We start from the raw sequence: 13,679 nt of genomic DNA, 5'->3' as shown, positions 1-13,679 counted from the left end.
TGCTATAGGCATAAGTTATTTAAAAGTCTGTTTTGCTAAATAAAGAACTACTGAAACAGTTCAAGACTGTTTTTAAAGAAGCCAACTCTTTTATAACTAATTATATGGAAATAAAAAAAAAAAAAAACCTTCAAAATGATCATGGGCTAGTTATTGTAAGTGACTTATGATCACAGCGTTATGAATAGGGAAAAGGTAATGGTCCTGGTAAGATGTTTTTCTGTTTTGCTTGCAAGTTATTTTATTTGGGGTTGTTTTGTGATGCAGGTGGTGTGCGGATGGTGTACCCCTCTGCCTTTGTGCTCATTGCTCAGAGCGAGCTCCCTGTGGCTCAGCCCTCCCCCAGCGCAATACTGCGGGACCCCACAGGCTGCAGCATCCCCCTGACCCCCCCTAGCTCCCCGGAGCAGACCTGCACAGGTGAGCCCCCACGTCTCTCCCTCATTCCCTCACTTAGCAGCATGGGTATTTGAATGGTTGAAAGGAGTAACATTTCTAATTGTCAACTTTTATCTGTGATTGTTCTCCCTCCAGAAGAACCTTGTTTATCATTTTAAAGTAATTGTAGCTAATACAGAAATTCCATGCGTCTTACCCAATTTGCACTTTCATCTGGTACTGAAATTTCAAATATGTAGTTTTGAAATAAACACATGTTATGGGATACACGTATGTTAATTATAAAACAGATATCTAGTACTACACTAAGTTCTCGGTTTGCTTGCCTTGCCAGGAAGTCAGTTACTGCTTTAGTTCCTGAGTCATTTTACCCCAGTGTCTTTAGGGTCACTGTCTGTCTGTCAATAAGGGAACTAGTTGTGACCCAGAAAATGCAAGAATAGCTTGCAAACACAGATTTATTTAACCCAGTATAGTATCAGATATCATGTTTTAAACTGAGACCTCTATAAAGAATGGATGTGCTTGGTGGTGAAAATGTATGGAAATATTTTGTTAGCTACAATTCAAATACTTTTAGAAAACTAGGAACAACTTTTGCTCTGGATCAAAAAGCTATAATGCTCTGCGGCTGCCCGCCTATCGAAAAACTAGTAGAAACTAACTAAAACAAAAGTCTGGGAAAAACAAATGGAACCCTGTTTTTACAAGGGAAGCTTTTTCGGCACACCCCTAACAATACACTAATGTCACACTATGTATTGCAATATACAGAGCACTGCCTTTGATTATAGGTTATAAAATTGTTACCTTGATTATTATCATGTAAAGACAACCCCATACCTAAAACAGGCCAGATTAAAAACTCTAACAGTATGCTTTTACTGTGTTTAAATGTAAAAAACATATTTAACAAAAGTAGTTAGTATATTATAAAAAGGAACAAACTGCTGCTGTGATTGATTATAATTTCTGGTGACTTGAGTCATCAATAATTTAAAATGTTGCCAGGACCTTAATGAAAATCTTGTAATACACTAGAGAAAATATATTACTGTAATCTAACGTGACCCACTTAGACTGCTACCGAACACCCTGCAGTGCTTACAAGAAAGGCGTTACGTTACCTTTGCTGTGTCCTGTGTTTTCCATATCGCAGAGTTATACTTTAAAATATATTGCTGACTCTTCAGTTTTTAATTATTCATCATGTACTCGGGAGGGTTTGCCAGGAGAAAAAACAAAACAAAACATCTCTTGTAAAGATTGCAGTGCAATAATGCTGCTTTTCTGTTCTCACAATATGACACTCATTTCAACCAGAGCACCAGCATTGTTGTGGGTGGAAGCAGGAACTGGATACACTACGAGGTCAAGAAAAAAAAAAAATCTCTTTCTCCAGTAAAAGCAGACAAGTAATTGCCTAGTTTATTTATAATTGCTGTGATGTGGACAACACGGGATGCAGCAGAGGTAAAGTCTCAAATACCCTCAGCGCATAATTACAACATTTAGGTATCTTGCACAAGAAGACAGTCCACACAGAGATGAATAACTGACCACATTTACACATATACATACCCCTCCCGGTCAAACGTAGCCATTATACCATATATCAAAACATGCAGGAGAGAGAGATGCGAAGGAATACACAAGAAATATCAGCACCAGGTTCCTTCAAAAGCCCCCACATATGTGAAGGATTTGATTCAGCCAGCAAATACAAACTATGGGTACATTAGTAATTGGTTTGAGTCCTGTATGCAAAATGATATCCAGTGAAGAGTTAAAGTTCAGGAAAAATCGACAGTTGAGCAGAGATCTGAATTAAATAACAAGCAGTTAATGTCAGTGTAAATACCTTACACAACCACCAAACCTGTAAAGGGGAAAAGAGAAATGAACCCTCCTTTGAGTGCTTGTTTTACCCCGACAAAGACCTAATTGAGCCATCTGTATCAAGGTGCTTGTTTCACCGATAAAGACCTAATTAAGCCTTCTGTATTGAGGTGCTCGTTTCACCGATAAAGACGTAATTGAGCCATCTGTATCGAGGTTCTTGTTTAATCCCGTTAATAAAAAGACAATTGTCCAAGCAACAATGCCTATTTGTAATCCCATGTCCCAATGGAGAAAACAAACACAACAGGTAAACAAAGCCAGCACAAGAGTGAGTATGAAAATTGCTTTGATCTCACACAGCGTTCTGAAACCTGTCCATAGCCACAGCTCTCAGGAACTTGTCACTCCAGACAAACAAATCTCCAGCATGGAAATGAAGAGAACAGACTTAAATCCCATGGACTTGAAAGCCAGGCCTCCCTGATAGGGGTCCACATGGCATTTCACTGAAGATTTCTGTAAACTCAAAATTAACTCAGCTTAACACAGGTCTCTGCCTCCGATCTTGAATATGTTAATATTGACTGCAAATACTCTGAACTCAGTAAGATGAACCGAAGATAATTTCACATAAACTGGTTTTATTTTTAGTTTGGTTGTGCAGCGGTAGCTTAGAAAGACGTGTCATCCTAACAAAGCCGGAGTCAGCCAGAACCAAAAAACAAATAAAGGAAAAAAGATTGTATTTAAAGACTTAACGAGACATGGCTTAACACCCATTTAGGTAATAACTAAAAAACAATTACCGTTTCATCAGACCACCCCTGTTCCTTATTTACATACTTATCAGTATAATGTTCGGGACAGTTAATATATTTAACAACCAACCTGAGAGGAATAATGTAGAGATACCAATAACATGCATATAGGAAAATAAACAGCGCTTTTTGAAGTGCTTGGTGCATGGAATAATTTACCATGGCAATGTAATGTAAAATACTTGACTGTATTTGCATAGAATGCCCTTGTCTATTTAGCAAACTACTGAGAACAATACGATTGCCTGGCCAGGCATCTGCCACGCAATTAAGTGCTGCAGGCAGCATGCTTCTTGTGCTGCAGTGTGTAGTAAAGTAAAATTTCTTGTAAACACTGCAGCGGCGTACTCCTCTGTGTGTTTTGCAGGTGACAGTGGGATCCAGACAGCGATCAGCAGCCTGCCAGGACAGGAGCCGGGCATCATGACCAGCCCCAAGCATTCGGGGAGAAAACTGGCCAACCAGACTGTTCAGCAGGTGTGGAAGGAGTGCTACCGGAACAGAACGCAGCACAAGTAAGTCCTGAATCTCCAACAGGGGAGCAGAAGACTTCTTAAAGGAAACGGGTAACATCTGTGTAATATTAAAGGTTTGTTTACTTCTCAAAAATAATACTTCTCTACTTGATGTGATTTTCAATAAAAAACGTAACCATATGCGAACTGCACAAACAAATCTTCAAACAAAACAATACTGTAGGTACCCTACAGGACTCTATTGATCGAAAAACTTTCAGTGCCAGCTTGGATAAAGAGTACCGTAGTACTGAAAATACAGAGGTTAAGAAGCCATGATGTAAAATGTCACTTTAGCTCTTCTTGTAACATATTATGTCAGTGTGGCCCCCAGACTCAAGCTAGTACCTGCTGTATTATTTCAGTCTGAGTTGTCGCTGTAATAATGGATACTTGTGTAGTGGTGACGGGAGCCTTGTGAATCCTCTTGGTTCTTTTTGTAGGAGGTCCAACACTGGCAACACGACCCCTGAGGAGGAAATGCCAGCGTGGGGCTTCACCGACCCTATGGAGCGAGTGCCCTGCTGCTGTTCAAGGTACCCCCGCTCATAACTGGCAGAGCTGTGCAGCCACAGGTTGACCAGGGTGTACAATGACTTGGGTGAACACCCCAAGTCTGCTGCTGTTAGGCATCAGTGCACAGGGCTGACCAGGTATACAATGACTGGGGTGAACACTCCAAGTCGTGCTGACCAGGGTATACAGTGACTGAAGTCTTTAAAATCTTTAAAGGAGTTGGCATCGTTAACCCTAACCAGTGCTTTTAGTGCAGCACAGAAACCAGAACCAGAGGACACAGTTGTAAATAAAGTGAAGCTAGATTAAGGACAGAGGGTAGGAGATGTTTCTTCACACAACTCACACACATCAAGAGACTACACAAGATTGCATACATTTCAAACTGTGGGGTCTGTCAGAATGTTGCTAGTACTAATACTAGGAAATAAAAAAAAATCAAAATCTTGATTAGCATTCCTTTGAAGACTTTCATGGTATAGTATGTTGCTCTGGTAAATTGGTCTCTTAGGGGGTTCAAATTGCTGGTACCCCCCCCCCCCCCTCCCCCAAGTGTACCTCTAGTTTTATGCTCTGTCTTCTTCAGTGGCAGTCCCAAAGGTAAACTATACTGGTGACATTATGCAGAATTATTAGTGTGTGTTTAAATAACAAAAGTATGTTATAAAGTTATATATTTATATTTTTGCCTTCTCTGGCTTGAGAGAGAAAGGAAGGGAAGGAGCCAGTGGTGATTTATGTATTTATTTATTTATTTTTCATTTAGTAATCACCAATTTATTTTTTATTATTTTCTCCCAATTTGGCATATCCAAGTATTTTTTAGACTCCGCTCACCACTACCACCTTTGTGCTGACTCGGAAGCAGCGAAGACGAGCACACGCTGTCCTCTGAAGCGTATGCCGTCAGCCGACCGCTTTTTTTTATACTGCAGACTCACTGTGCAGCCACTTCAGAGCTACAGCGTCAGATGACAACGCAGCTCTGGGCAGCTTACATGCAAGCCCGCAGGTGCCCGGCCAGACTACAGGGGTCGCTGGTTCGCGGTGAGCCGAGGACACCCTGGCCAACCTAAGCCCTCCCCCTGTGCGGTGCTCGGCCAATTGTGCGCTGCCCTCTGGGAACTCCCATCTACGATCGGCAATAGAATAGCCTGGACTCGACCCGGCGATCTCCAGGCTGTAGAGCGCATCCTGCACTCCACTAGGAGTGCCTATACCAGATGCGTCACTCGGGAGCACTCACCAGTAGTAATTTTTTAAAGAAAATAAGAACATTTACGAGAGGGGCTACCTAGTCATGTTGTTGGTGCTAAATCACTGGGATTGGGAAGGGGTGGGGTTGGTGTAGGGGGTAGAATTTAAGTAAAACACAACTTAGTCCCTCCTACCCTATTCCTACTCCGAAGTAGGTGGCTGACTAAATCTTCTTGTACATTTTCAGACACAAGCTACAGAAGCAGCGCCAAGCCACTGTAGTAGGCCGCACCCCCTCGAACCCTCAGCCAGGCTGCAACCCCACCCCTCCTGCTGCCCCCTCCCTCCCCCCTCCCACACCCCTCAAGCACAAGGCAGCCGACAAACCTGAGAAGATAGACAAACAGCCCAAGAAACAGGCACCGATCCCCTTCCACCATCGCCCCCTCTTCTGTGAAGATCTCTGCCTGGATCAGGATCCCAGAGCTGGACCCAAGCTGGGATCCATAGACCCCCCCACTGAGGTTCCCCCTGACCGCAAGTACTCCAAGCAGCTCCCCCCTCCCGGTAAAGCCCTTGATTCCCCCCCGCACTCCCCGGCCTCCCCTCTGCCCCCCACCCTCAGCCCGCACCCTCGGGGGCAGGACTCGGATGGGCGGGAGCCTGGTGTGGGGATGCCCATGTACCAGGAGCTCCTACCAGGCCGCAAGCTGCCTGATCTGAGTGAGACGGCTCTATATGCGCCCCCGCTGTGCTCCGGCGAGGATGGGGGAGGCTGGTGGAGAGGCTACAAGACCCCTAACGCAGAGGACTCCGAGTTCAGAACCCCTGAACTGCTTCCCGAATGCAGAGAGATAAAAATGGAGGCTGTGAATGAGGGGGCCGCCCTGAAAAGGTGAGAGTTCAAATAACCTTATCTAAATAGGATTGGGTTTATATTTGTATAGAAAACTGATTTACTGTTATTCCTGTCTTTCTTTACAAATATAAGAGGTACATTTTTGCATTTATCAAGGGGCTGGAACAGTTGCCCGGGGGTGCCCAAGAAATTCTTGTAAAACAACATGCATATTTAGAAAAATGTGATCGTGACAAGACTATGTTTCCCTCTCCCCCAGGCTCTTCGCTCAGCCCCACAAGCGTTTCAAGATGTGTGAGGAGCGTGTCCGTGAGCAGGTGCAGATGGGGGCCGAGGGGCTGGGGGACCCCTGTGACCCTTACACCTTCATGGATGGAGAGATTGAGTACAGCTTCACTGCCAGCAAGAGAGGAAGAGGGCAGAGCCAGGAGAGAGACCCCTGCAGGAAGACAAAGGTATCACAGCGCCTCAGATAAAACATCAAACTACAGCATGTAGTTTAAACAAACTGCATATGTTTTAATACCTAGCCTTCTATCTGAAATGCATTACATTGTACACCCCGAAACTTATGTTAAAAATAGAGGAAAGATTACTGAATTGATACTAAATGCAGACACAATTGTATTGTAAAATATAGTAGACCCTGATATTGATACAGCCATTTCAAATTAATTTGTATCGATTTGTATCAGATCGTTTCAGATGGAAATGACATCACAATAAAATTAGCTATACTGTTTAATTATTGTTTTTTACAATATGTTATAAATACATATATATAGCCTATGGTGCTGTGTAAGATACAAATGATTTGTAAGCCCACTGGGTAGTTGCTCTGACCTCTATCAGCTTATATCGTACAGCACCCTATGCAATAGTATCCGTATTGTACTGTACTCCATAAACCTTGATCAGAACAAAACTCTCAATATTCTCACCAAGCTTTAAACAGACCATCCTTAGTCTAACAGTGTTTCCAGTTTGTTAGACTTAAGATATCGATAACACTTTATATTAAGGTGCTGCTTATTAATAATGTTTTATAAATACATAATGGATGCTTAACAACTATATGAAAGGGTTAATAAAGCGGTAAATCTTACAACCATGCAATAGCCATAGACATAATTACATTTAAATATCCCAAAGTAGAATAGGTGGCTAAAAACTGTTCCCTTTATAAAACTGCAATTCCATCTATGACTATTGCATGGTTATTATTAAATTTATTAAGCATCTATTATATATTTATAAAACATTAATAAGCAGCACCTTAATATAAAATGTTACCGATGTTTCTTTGTTTTATCGTGTACATGATAAGTACAGATATCTTGCTATTTGTCCTATATTCATTCCTGTTCTTCTTGCAGGCGGAAGACGGCAACTCTACCCCAGTGCCTGATGGGAAAGACGCTATGTCAATTTTTAGCTCTGCTCCTAAGTCAGGTAAAACTTACAGTTACTTGCACTTACATTCATGACTAGTTTCAAAAATCTAAAATGTATTTAAAATGGCATAAAATGCCCTTATAAAACTTTACTGCCATATTTTTGCACTGTAATTTTGCATTCTTCCCATGATTTTCACATAGTTTGCTATGTTTTGTAATATGGTTTACCATACCTCTCTGGGCTTTACAATGCTTACCTATGCTTTACCATACTTTCACTATGCTTTGTTACACTTTACTATGCTTTTACTATGGGAAACTTTTATAAGGGTATAGAAGATACAACTGCTATGTTTTTAAATACTAAAAAAAAAAAAAAAATCACTGACCATTTGGAGTGAAGTATTTGTTTGGAGCTGGTTTCTTCATCGAAACATTTAAAACATGTCAACTGATTCCACCACTTCATGTGATACAGCCTGGTAAACAAGAGGAAATCCTGTGATCTATGGAGAATGTATCTATCATCTTTCGAATTGAACTCTTGTGTACATGGGTTTTACACATGATCGACACCCAGCTGGTCTGGCTATCCTCTTAGACGTCCCAGCTGGTCTGAAACAACTAATACATTGCATCACCCACCAAATTAATTTCTTCTCTAAACACTGTATGCATAAAGTAGTGTGCACATGTATTAGAACACCCCATTGTTTCTGTAGTTTGGATTTGATGTGCATATGAAATCAGACCACTGGAACTGAAAATCTTGGAAAATTGCCAGAATAAGCAAATTAGTGATAGTCTAACTGATGACTTTCATAGGTCACACATGCAATTTATTTAAAATAGTACGAGAAAAGGAACACGTAGCCACAAGATAAAGTGCACTGTTTAAGATGCTTAATTAAAGCACAAAGTGGTCTAACATTTTCACACGAGTGCGTATTGTTTCTATATTGTTGATTACTGCCCGAAAATTACAATTCTCACACCCAGGTTTTTATGCAGTTAGGTATATAAAGGATACAAATGACCACTCTTGAGGTGTTCTATTGCATGGGCACACTGGTGCACTTTTCTTGCTCTGCAATGTTGCTACCCGCTGTACAGTGCTTGTTGTGGCTGATTTGTATGTTTCTGACAAATCTCTTGGTCCTGCAGAAGAGCCACAGGAGGACAGTGCTGCAGCCAAAGCCATCCTTAACCCCAGCCTGACCAGGGAGACTGACCTTGTGGTCCTCATCTCTGACCTGGAGAACATATTCGACAACTCTGACTCGGACGAGCTGGGGGTGAGTGACAGGCTCTGGGTGTGTCCTATCACACAGATGATGATGTCCAGCACACCCAGACAAGACCGTACATCTCCACTACACTAGGAGGCATTGAAAGGCAGTGCAATGGAATGCAAATGTTTTCAAATCTAAAATGATTTATTTCAAGTGGAAATGGTTGTCTATTAAATGTGTGTTGTCTATTCCTCTACCTCTCTCCCAGTGAAAATTGCAAAACAAGATTGCATTCGGGCAAACATAGCTTTTTCATATTAGACTATTCTTCAAAAATGTTAATGAATATTCTTTAATTTGGCATTGTAGGCAGGAGAGCAACACTCAGTAGAATGTGTGTTATTTATTTCAAACCTCATCCATCGGTTTCCTTTGCATAATCCAGGCATCTATACATTCTGTCATTTGAACAAACACAAACATGGTAATTTTTGCTGAATATATTTCAAGCAGCATTTGTTCATAAGTTTTGAATACTTGTCCCAGCACTACAAAACATACGCACATCCAAATACAAAGAAACACAAAAACTATGTGTACACTAAAGAAGGCATTAGCTCAAATGTCTGCTTTCCATAGTTTCCCCTAAAATTTTGTCTGAAATTGTAATTTTCATCTGAGAAATCTAATTTTAGATCTAGCAGCTGCTGTTTTTGTGCAAGACTGTTTTAAATAGACCTTTCTAGATTCACCTCTACAATGAATGAGTTATTAGCTGTTTGAACTCCCTTCTGTATTTTGGCCTTTCCTTGTTTTCAGACCTCCTCCCCAACACGCCGGTCCTTGAAGGCCGCCACCTTGGGATCTGAAGATCGCCCCCTGGGGAAAGACTGTAGAACTGCAGTGCCATATCATCCAAGTAAGGACTACTAAACTTTGCACTATACAGTGTTGGGCAGTAATGGATTGCTGTAATCAGTAGTGGTTCCTTTTTCAGACAAGTAACAAAGTGTGGCAACTGATTACATTTATATGAAAAAAATAACATAGTTACTTGTAGGAAGGACTATGGCTAAATTATAACACGGTCGTCAGAAAGGTCTTCAAGCTTAAATGGCGCATGAATGTGTTTTTCATAGCATCTTGCTAATGAAGGTGTCAGGGTAGGAATGAGTGGGATCAGCAGCTGCATCGTCAAATAATATTGAGCTGCAGCCTGTCAAAATCGAAGGCTGTTGTTGTAACCAGTTGCACTGTTTTTGTATTGTTAGTTAGTTTTGTACGGTGCTGCTTATTAATGTTTTATAAATATATAATAGATGTTAAATAACTATGTTATAGTGTGTTGATAAAGTTCTCATCCCCTGTATTATGCACAATTGGTTGTACACGAATACGTTATTTATGTTTTTCATGTACTTTGTGTTAAGGAGCTACATGAAAACTGATTTGAAGTTAACAAAAAACGCTTATATAGGTCTCAAATGTGCAGTTTTGAATGAAACACATGGTATAGCAAACGTGTATTTTTATTTTAAAACATCTCTGAAATGTGTATTTGCAAGCCATGCTTTCGATTAGCAGTGCACTTGCTTGATCATTTCACCTGGAGAGTAAAGTTCTCCCTACCCCTTCAGTGGCTTCTTTCCCATCATTAACCAACCAGCTGCTTCCCCTATTGACTGACATGCTTTCAGTCAGTACCATGACTCTAAAGACACTGCTGAGGGTGAGATATCCTGAAAATAAGCTATAGAAATTGAGGATGTTAACGAAATTAACACCATATATCACATTTTTAAATATAAAATACATGATATTTTTCAAAACTGCATATAGCTAATGGAAGAGCAAGACAGATTTCTGGAATCATTTTGTTCACTACAGTCCCTTTTAAACAAGATAAGTGTTTTGCTGAGTGTGTGTTTGAAAGCTCTGATGACTGTCCACCCCCCACCCCAGCAGTGGCAGATCTGCAGCGCATGTTCCCCACGCCCCCCTCTCTGGAGCAGCACCCTGCCTTCTCTCCTGTCATGACATACCGGGATGCGCTGGGCTCGGAGCCTGCCAACCTGGCCAGCATAGAGACCCCCTTGAGCACGCTTGCCAGCGCCCCCCTCTCTGCCTTCAGGATGGAGGTAGAGGAAGGCATGGCCAGCCCCAAGCCGGAGGAGATCAAGGTGAGTGAAACAGGCCCACAGTACCAGAGTTCAGCTGATCCGAAGTGTGATGATGGCCTTGCAAAGACTGCTGTTTAATTTCTCCTTGCAGTTATTCCTTTTGTGACGCATAGCCTTGTCTAAATGAATACATCATAGGTGTTTGTTTGTTTGTTTCTTAAACTGGTTAGTTTTGAGTAAGTTTTTGTTTTAAAAGTTCTGGAAATCTAAAAAGGGTGTTCTTATTTTGTGCTTAGTTTCTTTAACAGTGTTAAATGTGAATGTCACGTTCATTTTAAGACCTAGGAATAATAGAAAGAACACCTAGGAATAATACTTTCTTGTGTTGTCAAACGGGGGGGGGGGGGGGGGGGGGGGGGGGGGGTTGGATCCCAGGTATTAATCACTGGTCTATATAATGGGTATTTGAAATTACAAAAGGGCAGTGAGAAATCCACCTTTAGGTGGTCAATATTTATTATTTTTATTAATAAATTTAATCATTATTTTTAATCATTATATCATCATTATTAATTAATTTAATCATTATTTTTATGTTTGTCACACCTGGAAAATTTGATAGGACAAGGTAGAAAGGATGTGAATTTTGTCTACTAGTGCCATTTTTAGTATGGAAGTTATTTCACCTTTAATGAAACTATCATAGGCTGTATTGGCAAAACTTGTCTGTTGCCATATTCTTATTTTCCATGTGTATCGAATCCTCTGCAGCTCTTTTTTTCTCTGTGTGTTTTAATGTGTGTGCCATGATTAAACAATTTCATCTTGTAATATTTATAACATATCATGCTAAACAATATGCTGCTGACTGAAGTTTTTTTTAAAGATGTTGCTCACATTAACAATTTGATGTAGGAAAAATGTACTTAAAATTAGCAAAACCTGGCCTACATAAGATACAGTGGTTAATTTCTGCAAATACAACCAGTAGTTGTAGTTACTGTGCCTATAGAAAGTCTACACCCCCTTGAACTTTTCTCACATTTTGTTGTGTCAGTGCCTCAGTGTTTCATGCATTTAAATGAGGATTTTTTTTCCCACTTATCTACAAACCATACTCCACACTGTTAAGGAGAAAAAAGTTTTTATTGAGAAAAAAAATATGTATTAAAAATACAAAACTGAAAGAGCATAATTGGATAAGTACGCTTTGCATTTAGGCCAAAAAGTTGCATTTTAGTTTCGTCAGACCGCAAAACTTTTTGCCACTTTTTGCATACTTCAAACAGGATTCAAGGTGGGCTTTCTTGAGTAATGGCTTCCTTCTTGCCACTCTACCATGCAGGCCAGATTTGTGGAGTGCTTGGGATATTGTTGTCACATGCACACTTTGACCAGTCTTGACCACAAAAACCCGAACCTCTTGCAAAGTTGCCATTGGCCTCTTGGTAGCCTCTCTGATCTGTCTCTTCCTTTCTTGGTAATCCAGGGATGGCCTGATCTAGGCAGGGTCTTGGTGGTGCCATACACATTGCACTTTTTAATAATCGTTTTGACCATGCTCATGATATTCAAGCACTTAGATATTTTTTTATACTCATCCCCTGATCTGTGCCTTTCAACAACTTTGTCCCGGAGTCCTTTTGAAAGCACCTTGGTGCTCATGGTTGAGTCTTTGCTTTGAAATGCACTTCCCAGCAGAGGGAACCTACAGGAACTGCTGAATTTATCCTGAAACCATGTGAATCACTACAATTTAACACAGATGGAGGCCACTTAACTTGGTGTACGATTTTGAAGGCGATTGGTTACACCTGAGCTAATTTAGGATTGCTATTACAAGGGGGGTGGACACTTATCCAACCAAGCTATTTCAGTTTTTAGTAGGTGAACATTTTGAAAGGGGTGTTGACTTTCTACAGGTACTGTACATTAAAGTTGAAACAGCTTCCATAGTAAATATTTCATTTTTGGCTGTCGCTTATAGGCAAAATTCCCTAGACCTTTGCTCTTTCTCATAGTTTCCAAAGGTTTTCTCTGAATGATGATTTTGTTATTTTTATATATATATATTGCAGCTGGTATTTTCTCACTGCTGATACTCACACTAGTTTATTTTGAAGGTTAAGTAATTTAAGGCGTTAACCTTTTCTGTTTGCCCGCAGGATTTTTCCTTTGTGTTCCGGCCGCCCCAAGTGCAGTCCCTGATTGGTTCGTCCATGTTCGCCCCCCTGAGGACCCTCCCCAGCCAGTGTCTCCCCCCCCTCAAGATCCCAGAGTCCTGCTGCTACCGGCCGCCCTGGTCCGTGCCCCCTAAGATCGAACAGCTGCCCCTGACTCCACATGCTCCCTTCAGTCGAGACGGATATGTGTGAGCAAGAACTTTGTTCTTCTATCTGCATGCCTGCTATCAGACTTTATTACTGTGCATTGTGTAGAGCACAAATCAAAGGAGGTTATGATGGTATTGTACAATGCACTGGTAGGACTGCACTTGGAATACTGTGTCCAATTCTGATCACTGGAGATAGTTCAACAGAAAACCACTAGACTAATCCCAGTGTTTAAGGGAAAGGGCTGCAAAGACTATTTAGCCTGGAACAGAGAAGAATTAAAAAGGAGTTTTTTCTAAGCGCACTTCTTTAGATAGAGAGGGTATGGAATGGGTTACCTAGTCATGTTGTTGGTGTGCTGAATCATTGGGCTCCTTTTAAAGTACATTTGACACTTTTTGAGAAGAATATTATCCAGTTAATTTCTTAAAAGTCACAAGAAATGTATAAT

General features: G+C 40.9%; 1 protein-coding gene across 1 annotated transcript in view; it reads left to right on the top strand.

The window, feature by feature from the left end:
- The window catches only part of LOC121297027 (mediator of RNA polymerase II transcription subunit 13-like), a 135,413-nt gene that overhangs the window by 96,606 nt on the left and 25,128 nt on the right, over window positions 1–13,679 (top strand). Inside the window, exons 7-16 of the mRNA XM_041223042.1 lie at window positions 268–420; window positions 3,427–3,574; window positions 4,018–4,110; window positions 5,535–6,182; window positions 6,406–6,601; window positions 7,523–7,598; window positions 8,708–8,838; window positions 9,595–9,694; window positions 10,738–10,955; window positions 13,061–13,266. Of these exons, the coding sequence (XP_041078976.1) occupies window positions 268–420; window positions 3,427–3,574; window positions 4,018–4,110; window positions 5,535–6,182; window positions 6,406–6,601; window positions 7,523–7,598; window positions 8,708–8,838; window positions 9,595–9,694; window positions 10,738–10,955; window positions 13,061–13,266 (1,969 nt within the window). The remainder of the gene's footprint in view (window positions 1–267; window positions 421–3,426; window positions 3,575–4,017; window positions 4,111–5,534; window positions 6,183–6,405; window positions 6,602–7,522; window positions 7,599–8,707; window positions 8,839–9,594; window positions 9,695–10,737; window positions 10,956–13,060; window positions 13,267–13,679) is intronic.

The sequence above is a fragment of the Polyodon spathula genome, chromosome 22 (genome assembly GCF_017654505.1).
Source record: "Polyodon spathula isolate WHYD16114869_AA chromosome 22, ASM1765450v1, whole genome shotgun sequence".
Lineage (NCBI taxonomy): Eukaryota > Metazoa > Chordata > Actinopteri > Acipenseriformes > Polyodontidae > Polyodon > Polyodon spathula.
The sequence above is the reverse complement of the archived record's forward strand: the minus strand, read 5'-3'. Positions and strand labels throughout refer to the sequence as shown.